General features: G+C 37.2%; 1 protein-coding gene across 1 annotated transcript in view; it reads right to left on the bottom strand.

The window, feature by feature from the left end:
* Positions 1-22,039, bottom strand: part of LOC103255522 (putative RNA-binding protein Luc7-like 2) — a 66,284-nt gene that overhangs the window by 19,956 nt on the left and 24,289 nt on the right. The window contains 2 exon segments of the mRNA XM_021710161.1: positions 4,142-4,252; positions 7,606-7,704. Coding sequence (XP_021565836.1) covers positions 4,142-4,252; positions 7,606-7,704 — 210 coding nt within the window.

Genomic DNA, 22,039 nt, shown 5'->3' on the forward strand with positions numbered 1-22,039 from the left:
GGATGCTTTGAGCCTGCCTTCATCTCAGTGCTGTCAGGGATATACTACTAATCCCAATATAACTTTCTGGCCTCTGTTTAGATGGTGTATTCCAGGTGTAAAATAGCCTTTTTTCGATGATCCAGCCCTCTGTACCTCCCTAAACCATCTCTCGGTGCTCCCCACCTCACAACATAATCTATAGTGATAGCTTCCCAAACTTCCCCTGCTGTTTTTTACCTCAGTGACTTTGCTATGTTCCCTCTTCCTGAGATGCCCTACCTTACCTGCCTAGTGAATGTGCATCCATCTATTCAACAAAATCCAACTCAAGAGTCATTTCTGTGAAGCATTCCTAACAATTACCAAATCTTTATTTCCACTTAAACACATAAGCAAAGATGGCCATAACCTCCTCTTTGTGCTGTCTTTTACATTTTTCAGACAATTTTTCTTTCTTTCTTTCTTTTAAAGACAAGAATCTTGCTCTGTTGCCAGGCAGGAGGGCAAGGGCATGATTCCAGCTCATGGTAGTTTCAACCTTCTGGGCTTAGGCCATCTTTCTGCCTCAGCTTCCCAAGTAGCTGGGATTACAGGCATGCACTATCATGTCTGGCTAATTTTTTTATTTTTTATAGAGAGGAGAGCTCATGATGTTGCCCAAGCTGGTCTTGAACACCTACGCTCAAGCAATCCTCTCGCCTTGACCTCCCAAAGTGCTGGGATTACAGTCATGAGCCACCGCATCTGACCATGACAATTACTTTTATATACAGGGGTGCCAAAAAAGAGTATACACATTGTAAATGTCATACTTAAAATGTGTATACCTATATCATACTATTTTAAGGATAGCTATCTGAATTTCCCATCTTTGTCTCTAGTGCCCAACAAATAGCACAGGTTCAAAAATGAGTTAAAGAAACGAACTGGTAAATACTCCGTAAAGTAACTGGTGGCTATAGCTTAGGAGTCCCACACAGACCTGGTTTACTGCTAAACTGATTACTAGCTGTGTAATTTTGGCCAAATTACTTAAACCTGAATCCATTTCCTCATCTAAGAAGTAGGAACAATGCCTAACCCACAAACTGTGAGAAATGAGAAAATGTGCCTTCTTATACATTGCATAGTACCATGTTGATGTTTAATACACTAGCATGGCACCCCCTACTCCCTTATCCTTAACGTTCCCCTGGGATTAATTCCTGCCTTGGAATTTTATGCTTCTCTTCGTCCTCCTCATCATCATCCTAGGAACCTAGTTCATTCCTACTATTGTAATTGCACATTATACATATACATAATCTTTATTTTGACCACAAAGTAAGTATTTAGTCTGTTGTGTGGCTAATTATGTTAGCAAAGAAGGTTTTCATTTGGTACATCTAATCCAAGCAAAGTAGTGAGTCAATAATCTTTACCTCTTAAATTTCCTCAAATCCAAGATATGGTCTCCCCTCAACAAGATTCCCAATTCTATTATCACCATCCTCTCTCTCTACCAAAGTGCTATTTTCCTTTAAATATGTCATTGAATGACTGCAATGATAGCCTAAACACTTTATCCTTCCCTGTATCCATGGCCTTTACGATGTAACTGTGTATACTATTGTATTCTGACTATAAGTTTGGCTGTGAACTTGCTTTAGTAGGATGGTAGAAAAGGACCATGACCTAAGAAAAGGCTTGAAAGGGCTTGTGTGACTGGGCTTGATAACTCTATACCTTTCCCTCCACCATTAGAACATGGCCAGGCTAGCCTTCTGGGCATGGGTCAGTAGCCTACAGCTGACTGTAAGACATGTGAGTCAAACTTAGTCAAGTTCAGCCAAAATCATCAACTGTAGAGGCATGGCTAAAAAAATACTCACAGTTTAAGTCACTGAGCTTTGTTATACAGTATTTGGGAGTGATGAATAACCAATACAACCAATATAGCTTAGGCTCTACCAAGCACTTTTTAGAAAAAGCCACTAACAGCAACTCTGTTCTCAAACAAGGAAATCTATTTCCTTTTATACATACATATCTGAACATATATATATATGTGTATATATGCATATACATATATTTATACATACATATCTGAACACCACATATATATATCCCAGCACTTGACCTCCCAAGTGCTGGGATTAAAAGCATGAGCCAACACACCCAGCCTGAACACCTTATTTTAATGCTGTCATCTGAACTCAGATAATATCTTTATCTACCACTCTGCATTTTGATAAAATGCACTAGATTATATTGAATGGAACAGAATGATGTTATAAAGTAGTAAGTCATCAAATCAACAAAAGCAACATGGGAAGAATTTATTTAAAAACTGTATATAACCAATAAGAGGGGAGAGGATTATGGTTCAGAAACTACCTATAAACATAATGCTTACTATGTGGGGAATGGGCTATCTGAAGCCCAATCCCCACCACTATACAATATGTCCATGTAATGAATATGCATGTAAACTCCATGGAATCTAAAATAAAAATTTTTTTACAGCGTTTTTTTTCAGTGTTCCGTCATTTTGTTTTAGACACCACTGTAGCCCATGTGATAATGTAGACAACATTTATAAATCTCCACATGTATATTCAATACATATATTCTCTAAAATCTGGATAAAGCTGTCTAATTATACCTTTTACTTTTTTTTTTTTTGAGTTGGGAGTCTGACTGTCATCCAGGTTGGAGTGCAGTGGCACGCTCACAGCCATCACAGCCCTGACCTGCTGGTTCAGGAGATCCTTCCGCTTCAGCCTTCCAAGTAGCCGGAACTACAGGCGCTTGTACTACAAGTTGGAAGCTTGTACTACAAGGAGTACGTCCTCCAAAAAATAATTCCAGGTTTTATTGGGTCCTCCCTCAAATACTAGGACCTTGTTTGGATTCTAACAAATTGACTCTATATTAGAAAAAGGAACACATACTGGATATCAGACAACATTAAATAATTACTGTTAACGCCATGGATGTGATATTGTGGTTATAGTTTACAAGTGAAATGAAATCTACAATTTGCTTTTAAAAGCAAACAAAACAATAATGAAACAATAACAAAACGGGTGGCTTTGAAATCAGCAATAAATAAAAAAAATAATAAACTGTGGAACACTCAGCACTCAACTCAAAAAAAAAAAAAATGATGTGACCAAATGCTGGCACAGATAATTGAGAAACTGGATTACTTACACATTGCTGGCAATCACTCTAAAAATGTTTGGTAGTTGCTTTCTAATTTAAAAATGGATTTACCTTATGACCCAACAATTGCAACCTTGGCCATCTATCGCAGAGAAATGAAAACGTATGTCAGCACAAAAAAACAGTACACAGTCTGTGGTTCCAGTTACTTGGAAGCATAGGCGGAAGGACACCTGAACCCAGCAGGTCGAGGCTGTGGTGGCAGTGAGCGTGCCACTACACTCCAGCCTGGGTAACAGAGTGAGACTCTGACTCAAAAACAACAACCAAAAAAACCAGATGTTGACTGCAGCTTTGCTGATATTAGCCAATAACAAAAAACAACCCAAATGTCCTTCAGTGTGTGAATAAACTGTGGCATATCCATACTATGGAAAGATAAAGAGGAATGAACTACTGATATACACAATTTGGATGAAAGTAAAGGAAGCTGTGCTGCTGAGTAAAGAAAACCTAATCTCAAAAGGACACATACTGCAGGGTTCAATTTATGTAACACTCCATGAAATAACATAATTACAGAGATGGAGAACAGACCAGTAGTTTCCAGGGACTAGGGATGGTAGAGGAGAGGATGGCTGTGGCTATAAAGAGGGGAAACATGAGGAAGCCTTGTGGTCATGCTATACTTTATCTTAACTACGGCTGTAGTTACACATGTGATACAATTGCCAAGAGCTGTGTAGAGCTATGCATACACAATAAATGCATGCATAACTTGTGAAATCTTGAATAAAATATAAAGATTAGATCAATGTCAATTTATTTTATATAGTACTATATTGTGTAAGATGTTAACATTAGGATAGGCAAGAGAAAAGAGTACACAGAATTCCTCAGATAAGTCTTTGTAATCTCCTGAAAATCTAATTATTTCAAAATAAAAAAATTAAAACAAAAAGTAGTGAGTTGAAAGTATACTTTGTACTAATAAAATGAATGAAATTCTTACCTTTGCTGCCACTTCAGCACTAATCTCTTCTTGAGTTTCTGCCAATCTTTTCTTAGCCACTTCTGTTCTTCGATCACAATCTGCAATGAATGACTGCAGATGATCCATGGCCTACAAAGTTTAATTAAAGATAATTACTGCCAGAAAGTCAATTTTTTTCAGACATATCTTTATGCAAAAATTATACTTTGTTTTTTAAAATGCTACCGTGGAAATAAAAAGTAAGAAAAACAAGTTCAAATATAAACCAAAAAACCTTTTTGTCATCTATCAAATTGGCAAAAGGTAAATATAAATAATAATTCCCGGGAAAGGTAAGGCTTATTAAAGGAAACTGCCACTCTCATAACTTGCTGAAAGGGAGCACAAACCAGTGCGGTCTTTGTAAAAAGACAACAAGGTTATTCTTATCAAACCTTAGACATGTCCCTTGACTTACTAATTTTACTTACAGAAATTTGTCTTAAGAAAGTAATCAGGGTTACTATTCAAAGATGTTTTTCATAGTGAGATAACTGAAAAGCTATAAATACCCAAATGTCCAGCCCACATTGTGAAATTTTGATCTTTAGTCATTAAAAAAGTATTTAATACCATGCTTGAGGTTGGGGAAATGTTCTGAATTCATTCATAAATAAAAGGCAAGTTATAAATGTTATATGCAGTAAGATCCTAATTTTTGTAAAGAAGTATTGAAAAAAATGTAAGCCTATATACAAATGTTAACAATAATTATTTTTAAATATTTAAGTAATTCTTAGTTTGTATTTTTCAAAATGTCCACAATGAAAATGTTACAATCAGGAATATTTAACCATTTCAAAGAGTAAACCAGAGACTTTTAGCAGTATCTACATTATAAAAATCCAGTTCAATATTTATATGAAAGATAATTGTGAGGTACATATGACTATAATTATTAAAATTACTTAAAACTAACCTTTAAACATTTGTCATCGAATTAAATCAATTTGAACTTCCAAATTTTATTGTAGAAAAATACAGCTAATTCAAAATATGAATGTTTAATGAAAAATATACATTTATTCAGCACACACTGAATTTCAAAAATGGTTGAGTAACCCAAAAATTCTTCAAAGTAAAAAGCAATAAGGATCATTTAAAAAAACCTGAAAAAAAAAAAAAAAGACCAAGCGAGTACTCCCTCCCAATTAGAAATATGAGTCATCCACAGCCTCTGCCCTGGTTACATAAATTTGTCTATGTAATCAAGCAATAAAATGATTAACTAAAAAAAAATTAAAAAATTAAAAAATCTTTATTATCTGTAGTAAAATAAAAATAGATACTTAAGTCTTTTAATTTGAAATTTATCTTTGTATTTTTATTTTTTGAGTCAGTATCTTACTGTCACCCAAGCTGGAGTGCAGTGGCATGATCACAGCTTTCCACAGCTCTAATTCCTGTGTTTAAGAGATCCTCCTTCTTCAGTCTCTTAAGTAGCTGGGACTACAGGCATATACCACCACACCTGAATGATTTTTTTATTTTTTGTAGAGATGAAGTCTACTATATTGCTCAGGCTGGTCTCAGAGACCTAGGCTCCAGTGATCCTCCCATATGCACCTCCCAAAGTACTGGGATTACTGGTGTGAGTCACTGTACCCAGCTGAAATTTATCTTTTTAAAAATCACAATAGAAGATCAGCAAGGTGGCTCACGCCTGTAATCCCAGCATTTGGGGAGGTCAAGGCAAGAGAACTGCCTGAGTCCAGGAGCTCAAGACCAGCTTGGGCAACATGTATCATCCCTACAATAAAAACCAGATGTGGTGGTACCTGCCTATAGTCCCAGCTACTTGGAAGGCTGAGGCAGAAGGATCGCCTGAGTCCAGCAGGTCAGGGCTAAGGGAGTCATGATCATGCCACTGCACTCCAGCCTAAGCAACAGAGTGAGACTCCAACTCAAAAAAAAAAAGTCACACCAGAAATCTATTCGAATTTCCTTATGTGAGGATAAAGGTGGCATTTCAAAGCAATGAGAGAAAAGATGTACTAATTAATAAATAGTATTGGATAACTAAGTAGCTATTTAGGGGGCAAGAGGGGCTAGATCCATACAATTCCTTAGACAAAAGTAAATTCAAGAGGGATCAAAAATTTAAGTGCATAAATGAAGCCAAAAAAACCCAGAAAAAAAATGGGAGAGAATTTTTATCATCTCAGAATAGAAAAAGCCTTTAGAATTAATCCAGTGGATTTGTTAAAGATTGATACATTGAACAGTAAAACTATAAGAATATGCTGAATGGCCAAAAAACAAAAATAGGAAAAAAATGCTTGCAATGTTTATCTGAGGAAAAAAACTAATTTTCATAATATGTAGTGTTAGTACAAATCAATTAGAAAAACACTAACATCCAAGATTAGCCAATAACCCCTCCAAAGTTGCATACTGACAAGTTCACTAAAAAGGAAATATAACTAGATCTTAAATATAAGCAACATGTACAAATTCACTCATAAGAGAAATGCAAATTAAACTACACTTGTATTCCTATTTCATCTATCAATGTCACCTAAAGAAATCTGGACAACTGGCTGGGTGTGGTGGCTCAAGCCTGTAATCCCAGCACTTTGAGAGGCCGAGGTGAGAGGATTTCCTGAGTCCAGAGGTTCAAGACCAGCCTGGGCAATTTGGCAAAACCTCATCTCTAAAATAAATCAAAACATTAGCCAGGCGTGGTGGCGCACAGTTGTAATTCCAGCTACTTGAAGGGCTGAGGTGGAAGGATCACCTGAGCCAGCAGGTAGAGGCTACCATGGCCAGCAGCATGCTATTGCACTCTAGCCCGTGTGACAGAGTAAGACTCCAACTCATAATAAATAAAAAAATAAAAAATAAATCTGGACAGCACACTATGTAGCCACAAGGGAAATAGAAAATCATATTACAGATGGGAGTGTATATCAATAATTCTCATAAAGAACAACTTGGCATTATTCATAAAATTATTCACTAACATGGCTATTCTACTTTTAGACATTTATCCTATAAATACTCAATCTTTAAAAAAATAATGCATCATTTTTGGGAGGCTGAGGTGAGAGGATTGCCTGAGCCCAGGAGTTAGAGACTAGCCTGGGCAACCTGGCGAGACCTCATCTCTAAAATAAATAAAAAATTAGCTGGGTGTGGTGGCGTGTGCCTGAAATTCCAGCTACTTGGAAGGCTGAGGTGGAAGGGTTGCCTGAACCCCACAGGTCAAGACTGCGGTGGCCGTAAGCATGCTACTGCACTCCATCCTGGGCGACAGAGTCAGACTCCAACTCAAGAAAAGAAAGTATATGATCTTAAGTATTACCACAAAGTATTACCACATTATCATATAACCACAAAGAAGATAATCTGCTGAGAGGTTTTCCTATTAAGAGATATTAACCTACATTAAAAATGTTTTACTGTGAATGATAATATAACCCATTAAAGCAAAAATCACATACATCAAGTTCAAAGAAAAAATCTTGTTCTTTGGATGCAATTTCATAATCTGCTCTTAAAGCCAGGTCATGAACTTTCAGACATTCTCCAAGATCCATTCTCTGTGGGGGAAGGAAAAGACATACAATATTAAAACAGAAAACACATTTTTAAAAAATGCATTAACTACAGTTCTTTTCAGAATATATATTGAGTCATACAGACGCTTCTTTACGTATGGACTTTCAAGTCACAAAATTTCATAGACAAGTATAAACTTCGGTGTCAGAAAAGAAAGACACCAATTCTGTGGGCCAACAGATGGGAAGAGTAATCACTTTTGGACTTAAGAACAAATGTATCTGGGAAAGTTTTTCAGAATCCAAAAAAAGTTTCTAGCTTTTATATCCCAACATATTTTAATTAAACCCACAGAAGAGAAAAGATTATCAAAATTAATTTTAAACCAAACTAAAGTAACATATAAATCAAATTGCCGAATTGTGGTCAATGTTCTCTAAAGAGCACTCTGACCCTGATACAGATCCCAGATAAGACTCCATAAGAACTAGAAAAGATATGATTTATTAAGACCCAGTATAAAGTCCACAGAGAACAAGTATCTAATGCCACTTGTGATAAGCGTCTATCAGGGAAATAAAATAAATATTCTTACTGGACCTAGGATCCTTTTACTTTGAATTTTCAATTAGACATTATTTACCAAATGAGAGGTTTTTCTCATATCTGAGACAAAATCCTAAAAAAAAATCTATTTATTTGTACATGTATCTGATAAGATCTTTCATAAAACCATTTTGGGGAAAAAATTGAGGAGAAAAAATTGGGCAAGATGCAAAGATAATTACAGATGTGATAACAGATGATCAAAGCAAAGCAGAAATTTTCCAGTTGGAGATTATGTGACCCAACCCCTCAGAATAACTCAAAATATCTGGAGAGTTGGTAAAAAGGGAGTACAATAATTCAAAAAGTATAGTCAAAATTCTTTCTGTTTTACAAACTACACATAAAGTAAAAATACAACAAAACAATGAGCAATAAAACAATTCCTTCAATTAATAACTAAGTATCCACTTGCACCAAACACTATGCTAGATGCTAGGGATATAGTGATAACATGACAAAGTCTGACTTTATGGAGCTTAAGTTATTAAACTCTAGAAGAGAAGCGAATAATAAATAAAACTCATGTCTATGAACAAAGTTAGGAGATCTAATAAAATAGTAATGTTTCTCATTATTATGGGGAGTTATCTCTCTCCCTCTAATTTACTTTTAAATAAACTATATTTCTAATGTAAAAAAAAAAAAAGTGAAAGTAAATGAACCAGGCCGGGTGTGGTGGCTCACACTGTAATCCCAGCGCTTCGGGAGGCAGAAGCGAGAGGACTGCCTGAGTCCACGAGTTCGAGAGCAGCCTGGGCAACTTGGAGAGACCTCGTCTCTACGATAAGTCAAAAAATTAGCTGGGTGTGGTGGCGTGTGCCCATAGTTCCAGCTTCTCAGAAGGCTGAGCCCAGGAGGTTGAGGTTGTAGTAGCCGTGAGTGTGCCATGGCTCTCTAGGCTGGGTGACAGAGTAAGACTACAACTCAAAAAAAAAAAAGAAGTAACTGAACCTTATGAAAAGCCAAAAAAAGAGTGTTCTAGGTGTTAAAGATCACTTAGAAGGCAGATCTTAAAATAAACACATAAAAAATATGCATACACACACATATATGCATGACAGTGTTAATCATAGGGAAATTCCTGGTAACAGGGAATCGGACTACAGTATTTACAGTACACAAATCTGAGTCTTAGCTTTGTATACAGTATTTGAAATGATTCTGCCTATTTAACTTTCTTGCTTGGACATGCATTAAAAAAAAATATGATCATTAATTCTGCACAATATCTCAAACTGAAAAGGACAATGAATTCACTGTATTAAGACTCAAAAGAATCAACAGACCAGATAAAATTTAAAAGAAATAAACTGGGTGTGGTGACTCACACTTATAATCCCAGCACTTTGGGAGGCCGAGGAGAGAGGATTGCCTGAATCCAGGAGATCGAGATGAGCATAGGCAACTACATGAGCCCTCATCTCCTCAATAAATCAAAAAATTAGCTGGCTATGGTGGCATTTGCCTGTAGTTCTAACAATCCTAGGCTGCGGGGGCTGTGAGCATGCCACTGCACTCCAGCCTGGGTAACAGAGTGAGACTCTGAATCAAAAAAAAAAAGAAAGAAAGAAAGAAAAGAAAAAAGAAAAAGAAATAAATATGAAGTCCTACAGGTATATATCAAGAAAACAAATTTATAAATAATTAGGTATGAGTAGAGAATGTGACAAACAACTAGTCAAGAGTAAGGGTTATAGTATAGCATGACATAAAGCTATAGGATCTACAACTAACTTAAAAAGGACATAGTATAAGCAAAGTTGAGAAACCTCTACTGAAGGCTGTTTTTGAAAGCAAACTCCTGCTTCCAAAACATATATTCTGTGTGCTAATACATTTCAAAGGGGATATAAATAAATTAGACAAGACGTCTCAAAACCAAGCTATACAAAGAGCCAGGGAACAGAGGTAATTAGATGGAGAAGAGAAAAATCAAATTAAGATGTGAACCTAGTCATCAATCAACTGAAAAATGTCTCATTAAGAAGAAATAGATTTGTTTTGTATGGCCCCAGGGAACTCCAGTGAGTCAGATCTTAACTGAGTATAAGAAAATACTTTCTAATAATCAGAGCTTTCCAAAAATTGAACAAACATCTACAGAGTTAGTGAGTTCCCAGACAGAGGGGATCAAATACTGTTTTCACAACCATATTTCTAGAACACTGAGGAAAATTCAACCATCAGGTAGCTTTTACTCTTCCAACCCTTACATTTTATGACTATTTTTTAAAGAACAATTAACTCTGTAAAACCATTATTACATTCAGGCTTTTTTTTCCCTTTTGAGTCGGTGTTTTACTTTGTCATCGGGCCCGATCCCTGCTCACTGCAGCCTTGACCACCTGGGCTCAGGTGATACTTCCACTTCAGTCTCTTGAATAGCTGGGACTACAGGTACATATCAGGCTAATTTTTGTGATTTTTGGTAAAGATGAGGTCTAACTATGTTGCCCAAGCTGGTCTCAAATACCAATCCAGGTATTCAGAGCCCAATCATTCTTTTATGTAATTAAGAACTTAGTAGGGCACATTGGTTCATGCCTGTAATCCCGGCACTTTGGGAGGTCGAAGAGAGAGAACTGCCTGAGCTCAGGAGTTTATGACCAGCCTGAGCAACATAGTGAGACCCTGTCTCTACAAAACAATTTAAAAATTAGCCAGGCATGATGGTGCATGCCTGTAATCTCAGCTATCTGGAAGGTTAAGGCCGAAGGATCACCTAAGCCCAGGAGTTCGAGGCTGCGGTGAGGCATGATCCTGCCACTGCATTCCAGCATAAGTGAGAGAGTAAGATCCGATACTCCCCTGAAAAAAAGAATGATTGGAAAAGCATAAATAGTGCCCCCAAATTTATCCTTTGGGGTATAATAAGGAATATTTATCACTATTACAAAAGTCCTCATCATCCTAGTGGTTTTAAACTATTATACTGTACCTGGACTGTCATGGAGCACACTGAGAATTTTTCCAGGCCCCAGTCATTATCCTCCTTCATTAGTCTATGGGGTTTAACAAAATAAGGAGTTTTCTAGTGACAACGAACAAGTGCAGCTTTCTATGGATATGAGGAAATTCAAAGCTGCTAATCAAGCAATATTTATTAGAAAAATGCGGTAGAAAAAACTTCTCAAGTAGTGCACGCCTGTAATTCTGGCTACTTGGAAGGCTGAGGTAGAAGGATCGCCAGAGCCCAGCAGGTCGAGGCTGAAGTGGTTGGGAGTGTGCCACTGCACTCCAGTCTGAGCGACAGAGTGAGACTCCAACTCAAAGAAAAAAAAAAGAAGAAGAAAAGAAAAAACTACTCAAAAATATTTCAGAAAGCAAGACAGGAATGAAAGAAGCCAATGGTAGAAGAATGTCATCACTATCAATTAAAAAATCTTACTGGTTGGCATAAGAAAAACAATTTATTAACACCAATCACTCCAACAACTCCCTTTATATTACTTCCACAAGCTACAACTGTTCACAGGATGCTACATTTTATTGTATTTCATAAAATGCAAGATTTCAGAGTTGGAAAGGCATTTGATCTAGTCAGTAGTTCTCAACCTAGACCTGGGGAGATTTTACATAATATTGGTGGAAGTATTTTCAAAACAAGCCCAAGTCCCACCTCCCAAAGACTAACTGAATTTACAGACAAGCATTCTTGCCTATAAAAACATCCCAGATGTTTTTAATGTGCAATGTTGAGAACCATTTACTATTATTTCCATTCTTTGCACAGAAAGAATGACTTGCTCAGAGTGCTTATTATAAAACCTGGTCATAGCCAGGCTCGGTGGCTCAGCCTGTAATCCCAGCACTTTGGGAGGCTGAAGTGAGTGGACTGTCTGAGCCTGCGGGTTCGAGACTCGCCTGGGCAACTTGGTGAGACCTCATCTCTACGATAAATCAAAAAATTAGTCGGGCATGGCAGCATGCGCCTGTAGTTTCAGCTACTTGGAAGGCTGAGGTGGAAGGATCACTGGAGCCCAGTCGGTGGCCGGGAGCGTGCCACTGCACTCCAGTCTAGGCAACAGAGTGAGACTCCAACTCAAAAAAAAAAAAGAAAACCTGGTCAGATTGATTCCTATTCTAACACCGTTTCCACTGTACCATGCTTGTTCCAGTTATTTTAGTACTAACTTACCTCTTCATGTTTTTCCTAATGGTCATCTCCTGCCTTTCTTTACTATCTCCTTTATCTTAACACATTCACAATTGACAAATTTTTCACTCTCCTAATACTGAGAGCAGGTGAAAATTAAAAAAAAAAAAATCTGAAGCTGGTTGCTGCAAACTTCTGCAGTTAACCACAAGTGAAATGGTCTTTTCTAAATTGTCACCGTTTTCACAATACAGCTGAAAGTGGCAGACATGTCCAGTATCTGCCTTAGATACCACTCTGACTAGCATTCCGTACTTTGTATTTTTATTAACATTATACAACCGAGATCGGGCGTGGTGGCTCAAGCCTGTAATCCTAGCACTTTGGGAGACTGAGGCGAGAGGACTGCCTAAGCTCAGGGGTTCGAAACCAACCTGGGCAACTTGGTGAGACCGCATCTCTACAATAAATCAAAAAAGTAGCCGGGCATGGTAGCATGCGCCTGTAGTTCCAGCTACTTGGAAGGTTGAGGTAGAAGGATCGCCTGAGCCCAGCAAGTCGAGGTTGCAGTGGCCGTGAGCGTGCCACTGCATTCCAGCCTGGGCAACAGAGTGAGACTTCTACTCAAAAAAAAAAAAAAAAAAAAAAGAGAGATTATACACCTGAAAAGACAGTCTTCCACGATGAGGTAAATTCATGTCAGTGGTGATCAGGAACAGAATTTGGAATGATGTAAATTCACATCAGTGGTTGTAAATGAGTTAATCAGTTCTTCGATCAACTACATTTCCTATCTGTACTCAACAAAACTTAAAACTAACATAAATTTGACTCACTGGGTTTAACCTAAACATCTCTGTCCCTATTGCAAGAATTCTAGCTGTCCCTCCATCTTTAAATTTGCATCATACAACCAACCAAATGAAGAAAAGCAACTATGTAAGTAAAAAATAAAATGAGGTATGCATAATGGCTCACACATGTAATCCCAGCACTTAGGAAGGCCAAGGCAAGAGGATTGCTTGAGCCCAAGTGTTCGAGACCAGCCTAGGCAACGTAGCAAGATCTCGTCGCTACAAAAATCAGCAGGCATGGTGGCACATGCCTGTGGTCCCAGCTACTCAAGAGGCTGAGGCAGAAGAATCACCTGAGCCCAGGAGATGGAGGCCGCAGTGAACCGTGATGATGCCACTGCACTCTGGGCAACAGATAAGACTCCAACTAAAAAATAAAAATAAACAAAAAATAAACACAACTAGGGGTGGCGTTTTTGAGTGAGAGGTAGAGTTGGGGAAAAGGTACACACTGGGAAAGACTCGTGGGGAGGAGGAGACTGATTCCAAGTTCCACAGGGCAATGATTCTTGCCTGTTTTATCTACTGTGTTCCTGTGCCTGGTGCAGAGGAATGCTTAATAAATATATGGTGAATAAACCAAACTGGGAAAAGAAGTCAGAGAAGAACATTTAGCACAGGGGTGGGGTCCTTGGCTTACGAACAAACAAGGATGGTCAAGATGAATGCCAGGACAAAATTAGTCTGATGTTCTAGAGAAGAGGGTCTTATTCTCCTTGGATTATCTCCTTTGCTTAAACTACTTTCCTTCTTTGGCTATTCTCCTCTCTTTTCTCCTCCAAGGGGCCGACTACTTGTGCTTGTCACTACCATGGGCTACAAAAGCTCTTGCAAGTTTATAGTCTAGCCTGACTCATCATAGGAGATTTTGGGGTCAAAGCCCTAGGAGCAAGGGCCTCGCTATAATAAGGTGTTTTTGTGTGCAAATATCCTCAGTGCTTATTTTTATCTCTTCAGGGATACAGCAGGTCAGCAGGTGTAGCAAGGCAGATTTCCAGAATTCTAGATATTAGTCATCTATTTCCTCTGTCTATACCATCATGACTAAGCATCTTCTCTTGGCACTGTGGCATGCACATGAGGGGTATTTAAAATTAAAACCAACAAGCTAAAAAAATCCCAGCAACTACCTGTAAAAGTTAATGCAAGGGAAAGCACGCAACAGTTAACACTCTCCAAGATCCTAGTCATCTAATTAAAAAGCTACCACAGAGGAAACCATGACAGAAACACACCATGACCAACTATGAACCAAATCCTCAAAAGCCTATGCTTTTCTGCCAAAGCAAGTCAGACTTTGCTAATGGTACAATAGTGCCTTGAACACTAAGTGCTCAGACATTTGCTACTGCTGCTTTTCTTTTTAAGTAGGTAAGCTTAAGATGGAGCAAAATAAAAATGTTTAGTTAATTTAAAGTCCAACTTAAAATGACTTCATTTGAAAGTCATAAGAAGCTTTTACATTTTAAAATTTTTTAAAAGAAGGTGTTTCACTATGTTGCCCAGGCTTGTCACAAACTCCTGAGCTCAAGTGAGATCCTCCTGCCTCAGCTTCTAGAGTAGCTAGACTAGAGGTGCATGCCATCATGCACACCCACTTAAAAAAAAAAAAGTTTTCAAGGTAACAAGTAATTTACTTAGTAAGTAAATTCTTTCCATAAGTTTACTCTTGGTACGTTTATTAACAGAAATCTAAATTCTGCTTATTTTTAATTAAATTCAGTTCTGCATTTTGTCTTCTCCATTGTAAATCTATTCCTCCATGAAGTGTTAACCAAATAACTATACCAGATCCTGGTAACTTCTCTTACAATCCCACAGCACTGTACATGATGTTTTACTGTTTAACAAAGGTTGATTTCATTAAGTATTTTTCGTTTTTCTTTTGAAATTCTAAAAGTGAAAGTTAACTCAAATGAACAAACAGATCCTAAGCTTCATTAGGAAAATGGTCTCTTCTTATTCCTTCTACATAGAAGACCAGGTTTTGTATAACCCATGTTGCACAAACCATGACTACTAAATAAACTTGACAATGTGACTAAGGAATTCTATTTCTAAGGACTTAAACAATGAAATAAGTTTACAACAATAAATGAACAATAAAGTTTAACAATGTTTTTTATTTAGAAAATGAGAAATACTATTAAGAGTCTCCCAACAGGGATTTGATTGGTTCAACTATGGAACAGTCACATTATATTGCCATTAATAATGAGGTTCTTAGGGTGGGTGTGGTGGCTCACGCCTGCAATCTCAGTATGTTGGGAGTCCAAGTCAGGAGGATCTCTTGAGGCCAGGCTTTTGAGACCAGCCTGGGCAACACAGCAAGACCTCATTTCTACAAAAATTTAACCAGATGTTGTGGGGCACACCTCTAGTCCTAGCTACATGGGAAGCTGAGACAGGAGGATCCCTTGAGCCCAAAAGTTTGAGGCTGCAAGGAGCTATGATTGAGCCACTGCACACCAGTCTGGGCAACAAAGTGAAAAAACTCTGTCTCAAAATAAAATAAAACAAGAACAAATGTTGACGTTCTTGATATACTAAGTAGGGAAAAGAGAAGGCAGCAAAGACAGACATATAAAGTCCCACTTTTAGAATTCAGAAATATGTAACATTGGGTTGGTTTGTTGGAACTTTTCGGTAATGGCTGAATTATATGCAATTAGCATGTATTAGTCTAACAATCACCATGAAGCCACTTTAATTTTAGAGAAAAAAAAAAATTTAATGATAGGCATGTGGCAACAACAGGTAAATCAGAAGATAGATATTGTAGTTGAACAAATCAAAAGTGTAAATCAATGGCAGTAATACATTAATGAATACATCAATAATAAAATCTGGCATAGTTAACCATTGGCAAGTAATTGTAAATAGGTTTGCTCTGTTGTCTGTACATTGTTAGGTTCTGTGAGCTAGATCCTGAGCAAAATTACAAACCAGTATGAGAATATAATGCCTGCTACCAGAAATTTGTATTCACAATGAAAAGACATAAAACTACAGCAACAGTTGCAAATGTATACAAAGATGTACATACAAGAATTTCATTGCCACAACGCACACCACAAACAGAAACAAAGACTATTAATACATTCATACTCACTGGATAAATAGAACAGCTATACCTCAAAATACTATGTAGGCATTTTTGTAAAATGCAGATGACAGACAGGGAAATGTCTCTAAGACAAGTGAAAAAAAATTCAAATGATATAATGCCATATGCTAAAACACACATGAGCTTGTATAAAAATGCACAGAGAGTTAAAGAAGTACACTAAATTGTTGACAAAGTTTAGGTCTGAGAAGGGGGATAATGTATAACAGGGAATGTTTATATTCTATGCTTTACCCTCTTCTGCTTGAAGATTATACTAATAAACAAATTAAGATAGGTTGGGCACTGTACCAAGTCAGAGGGCCTCCATGATCTCATATTGCCTATATGACCTTGAGAAGCTGACTTCATATCTTTGAACTTCCCTTTTATTTTCTTTCCTTAGACCCAGGCTGGAATGCAGTGGCACAATCTTAACTTATTGCAGTCTTGAACTACTGGGCCCAAGTGATCCTCTTGTCTCAGCCTTCTGGGGCAGCTAGAACTACAGACACATGCCACCACAGCCAGCTAATTTTTTTTGGTAGAGATGGGGTCTCGTTATGTTGTCCAGGCTGGTAACTCCTGGCCTCAAATGATCTTCCTGCCTCAGCTGAACTTATCTTTTCTCAAGTACTTCAGGATTACTGTGTGGATCAAATAACATGTTTACATGAAAGCACTTAAAGACAGGTTGTTGACTTAGTTATTTTTGCATATTGCCTGCACTGGAATATAAGCTCAATGAGGGAAGGACATAGTCCTTTTTGATTACGGTTATAGCCTCAATCTTATACCACTGCCCACCACCTAGTAGGTGCTCAGTATTTTGTAGTGTAATATGGCACAATGTTGTATAGTTCAATAAATGTTGTTGAATGAAGGACATATAATCTTGGCTTCTAACTTTACATATATTCTAATGCTTCCATTTTCAGAGGAATTTACCGAGAGAGCTATCTCTATTAAGTATCAATGTGTATGGTGAGGTTTCTAGGAAAAGTGAAGATGATTTACATAGGAAAAGACAAAAGAATAGTGGGTCATAGATAGCCAGGGCAAACGCTTCAAGAGGAGTATAAATATTTCCTCTCCAGAAAACAAAGAGGAGCAACTTGAATGAACCAGATGATTTCTAGTAGAAGAGAAGGGAAAATAATGTTGGGGGGGGGCAGTATATAGGATTATTCTGGTCCAGAGACCACTAGTTTGTAGGCTCCGACTACATTGTGAAAGATTTTGAAAATGAGTCAAAAAAGGCAGAATTTACTCTGTGGGCAAATAAAAATGCTTGACCACGTTGGACAGAAATATGACATAATGAAAATCTATGTTTTACAAGATTAACAATACTATCTAGAAGACTGACAAGAAGAAAGAGACCAATGGCAAGAAAACTTATTACAACAAGCCAAGAATAAAGCCATTAGGATAAAATTAGAAGAGGAAACAGAAAGGCGGCAATGGAGGTAAATGCGAGTGCTAAAGAACAATGAAATCATTTTAATGATTAGAAAGATCTCTGAAACAATAAATTCCATCCCATCTTCCTACATATATGGAAAGCAACACTCAAAGAGAGGTCACATGACATACCGAAGCTCATAAGCTAATGGCAACAAAGTAAAAATCTGAGTAGTCTTTAATATAGCTCAATTCTCAATGGGAGAATTGATTTCTGAGAAAAAATGTCTTATTTTAGACAAGTCAGTTTCGATATAATAGCAGGAAATCTAAGTAGCAGTGTCTAGTATGACACAATTATAAAACTACATTCACTACAGGCTTCCTTCATCCAACTAAGTTTTCTAAGCATAAAGTTTTACGTAACTCCCTTGGAGTTACAGCTCAAGATTTTTTCCAAGAAACTGTCATTAACAAATTATGTAAGAACACAGAATCTAGCCTCTATGTTAACAAGTCTTAAACATGAGTATAGAATGAAGAGAAATGGGGCACACTGTACATGCAGGAAAGTAGCTCCTGCCTTTCTGTCACTTCCCAGTTTCTTTACTGACTCCTCCCACTCATATATACTACTTCCAAGCCCCCTTTTCCCTGAGAGGATTAAAAAAAAATGCTCTTCTGCCTTAAAAACATAGCAGGAAATACTTTCATATCCATTTCTGACCCAAAATATGAAAAGATAACAAGAGGCCTTGCTCTACAAGGACTATGCTGTACTATCTAATTGGAAAGAAAGAAAGAATATATGCACAAATAAGATAAATTAACTAAAGTGCTTATTCAATATTATAGGGAAAGCAGATGCTATACTGGTGTTCAAAGGCTAAACTACTATAGACTAAGGCAATCGCATGCAGAAAGCCTGGCAGGATTTGAATCTGTAGAGAAAAGATATTGCAGGCAGAGAAAGAGGGGTAAGCAAAAATAAGAATCATGCCAGGGAAGGAAAGTAGTAAGACAACAATGAATAATTCAGTTTGGCCAAGAAAGAAGATACTAATTTATTTACCCGAGAAGGGGGTAAACTGGGCTGCAGATTTTAGATTTTTGACTACAGGCATAAACAGGAAACTACACCAAATTTTTGTGTAGGAACAACACATGACAAGTTGACTCCCATTCAGAATGTCACTTCATCAAAAGGTTTTCTCCAAACACCCTGCCAGCGTAGCCCCATATCTGGGCCCCTCCTCCACTGCCCATCCAGACACCCTCAATGACCCAACCGTGCTGTTTTTTTTCCATAACACTCATCACTATCTGAAATCACATTAAATAAATCTATCTTCCTACTTGGTTATGAGCGTCCCATATTGTGTCCCACATTACAATGCAAGCTCCCATCACTGAAACAGAAATCTGTGTCCACATCTGTATTCCCACCACTGTGCACAGCACATAGCAGATACTCAAAGTATTTATTAAGTTAATGAATGATGCTGATCTCAGCCATCAGCACCATGCTCAGAGGTGAAAAAAATAAACCACTTCTGCTGGGTGTGGTGGCTCATGCCTGTAATCCCAGCACTTTAGAGTCCAAGGCGAGAGGACTGCCTGAACACAAAGATTTGAGACCAGCCTGGGTAACTTGGAGAGAACTTGTTTCTAAAAAAGAAAAGAAAAAGAAGAAAGAATAAAGGAAAAAAAACCACTTTTTGAAGAAGAACTTTTGTTAACTTGTACATTTAAAATTAGTTATACAATTATATTGGGTTTTATTTGCGGATGATATGACTTTATAAATAAGAGTCCTAAAAACAAGTACTGTGAATTTCTTTATTTTCTCTATTCAGCCTTCATTAATCTGATCCTTCTTCCTCACTCTTTTTAATTTCTTCCTCTATTTAATTCCAATATTACTTAAATTACATCACCCCAAACACAATAATAGTAAATATAAGAGGCAAAGAACATAGAAACCTATCTAAACTTGGAAGTTTTGCAAATTATATTATCTAAGTAAAATCAATGCATATATCTATAAAACTGATCTTGTAGACCAAAAAAGATTATAAGATCATTTATATTAAAAATGTTTTAATTCTCTATTGCTCAAAATGAAACTCCTATATGCTTTTACAAGTTCCCTTAATTAGTAAGAATTATCAGCCTAAAAAGAATTTTACTAAGTCATTTAATCTTGCCAGCTGCAAGGCAGAACTCATCACATCTTAAAAAATACATCCTGTAATAGTGAATCTACAATTCTCTGTAAATCAGCTTGATGTTTGTGGTTAATCATCTACATAATAATTCTGTTTATTTCTTTCAAATTTTCATTTATTACCATGCATTTGTTGTTCTGTGTTCAATGAGCTACATCCTCCAAATGATGCATTTATCACTCCATACTCCCTTTTTCAATGAACAGTCTCAGAGAGCAAACTGGTTACCTCAGAGTTATTAAAATACTATTTATAAAACTGTACATATCTCTAAGAAATATCTGGAGGGCTTAAAAATACTAAAAAAACAGTCGGGCTCGGTGGCTCAGCCTGTAATCCTGCGCCTTTGGGAGGCTGAGGTGAGTGGACTGCCTGAGACCGCGGGTTCAAGACCTGCCTGGGCAGGCGAGATCTCATCTCTACAATAAATAAAAAAAAAAAAAAAAAATCAACCAGGTGTGGTAACACGCGCCTGTAGTTTCAGCTACTTGGAAGGCTGAGGTGGAAGGATCGCCAGAGCCCAGCAGGTCGAGGCTGCGGTGGCCGGAAGTGGCCACTGCACTCCAGTCTGGACGACAGTGAGACTCCAACTCAAAAAAAAAAAAAAAACAACAAAAAAAAAACCAATTCCTGGTTCTTAGGAAGTAAGCATTTATTGAGAATCATTGTACAAAGAAACAAATGTGACACTGAAATATACTAACCAAAAAAACTACAAAAAGCAATCTGCTTTAACAATAATTTCCAGACTTCCTGGTTTGTTTGGTAGTAACTGATCTTCACTACCTTTTATCTATAGTTTCAAGAGTCATCCTAAATGACAGATCCAAGATTTAAGATTTCCTTTAAAAAAAAAAAAGGCAAGGATATAAAAGATTATAAATAAAATAAGATAGGCCATGAGTAAATTATTTACTTAATTACTGACTGATCAGTACAAGTTTATTATACAACTCACTATTTTTGTTTATGTTTGGAATTATTATTAAAGAAGTTCAGAAAGATTCCGCCCTCAGATTAATTCAATAATAAAAGGTATAATTAATTTGCATTTGATTTATAAGACCGGACATCAACACTATGGTCCATCATACTCATGCGGGTATTTGTACTTAACTATTAATCCAAGTAATAGACAAAAGTGCCAACAAATCTCACTTTAGAGACAAAGACTAAATCAAAACAAGAATCTAATACATACGGTCTCTGAGTCATCTTAAAAAAAAATTACCTCCATAAGCCTGAAGAATATTACTTTAAGTAGTATAAAAACCAGGTATGGTGGCTCACACTTGTAATCCCAACACTTTGGGAGGCAAAGGCGATAGGGTTCCCTGAGCCCACAGGTTCAAGATCAGCCTGGACAACTTGGTGGGACCTCACCTCTACAATAAACAAAAAAATTGGCTGGGTGTGGCAGCATACACCTGGAGTTCCAGCTACTTGAAAGGCTGAGGTGAGGGGATCACCTGAGCCCAGCAGGTGAAGGCTGTGGTGGCTGTGAGCATGCCACTGCATTCCAGCTTGCGTAACAGAGCGAGACTCTAACTCAATTAAAAAACAAACAAAAAAACAAAGTAGTATATAAAATAAATGATTGTAAGGTTATTTGGAATAGAGTCAGGCACAGTGGTACACACCTGCAGCCCCAGCATCTAGGGAGGGTGAGGCAAGAGAACTGCTTAACCTTAGAAGGAGTTAAAGGCTGTAGTGCGCCATAATCACTTCTGTGAATACCCACTGCACTCCAGCCTGGGCAACATAGCAAGACCCCAACTCTTAAAAAAAAAAAAAAAAAAAAATTCAGTATGACAGAGGAGGGTTATTTCCAAAGGACGTAAGCACCACAAGTTGAATGGTGCAGAGTATTCGTGTGCCTGTTTGCTAACAATGTTAAAACTACTCAAGCCTTGGTTTTAAGTTTTTAATAGTAAAATGTTAATTATTCTTTTAACATGCCTCTAACTTTCTGGGTACCAAATGCATTTTTGGTTTAAGCAGTCTCTAGAAAGAGTTGTTAAGATAATTCATATTTTTGTACTAAAAAAATAAAATATAGCAAATCCGCTTAAAATAAGG

This window comes from Carlito syrichta, unplaced genomic scaffold (assembly GCF_000164805.1).
Source record: "Carlito syrichta isolate Samal-C Ts95f unplaced genomic scaffold, Tarsius_syrichta-2.0.1 Scaffold288207, whole genome shotgun sequence".
Lineage (NCBI taxonomy): Eukaryota > Metazoa > Chordata > Mammalia > Primates > Tarsiidae > Carlito > Carlito syrichta.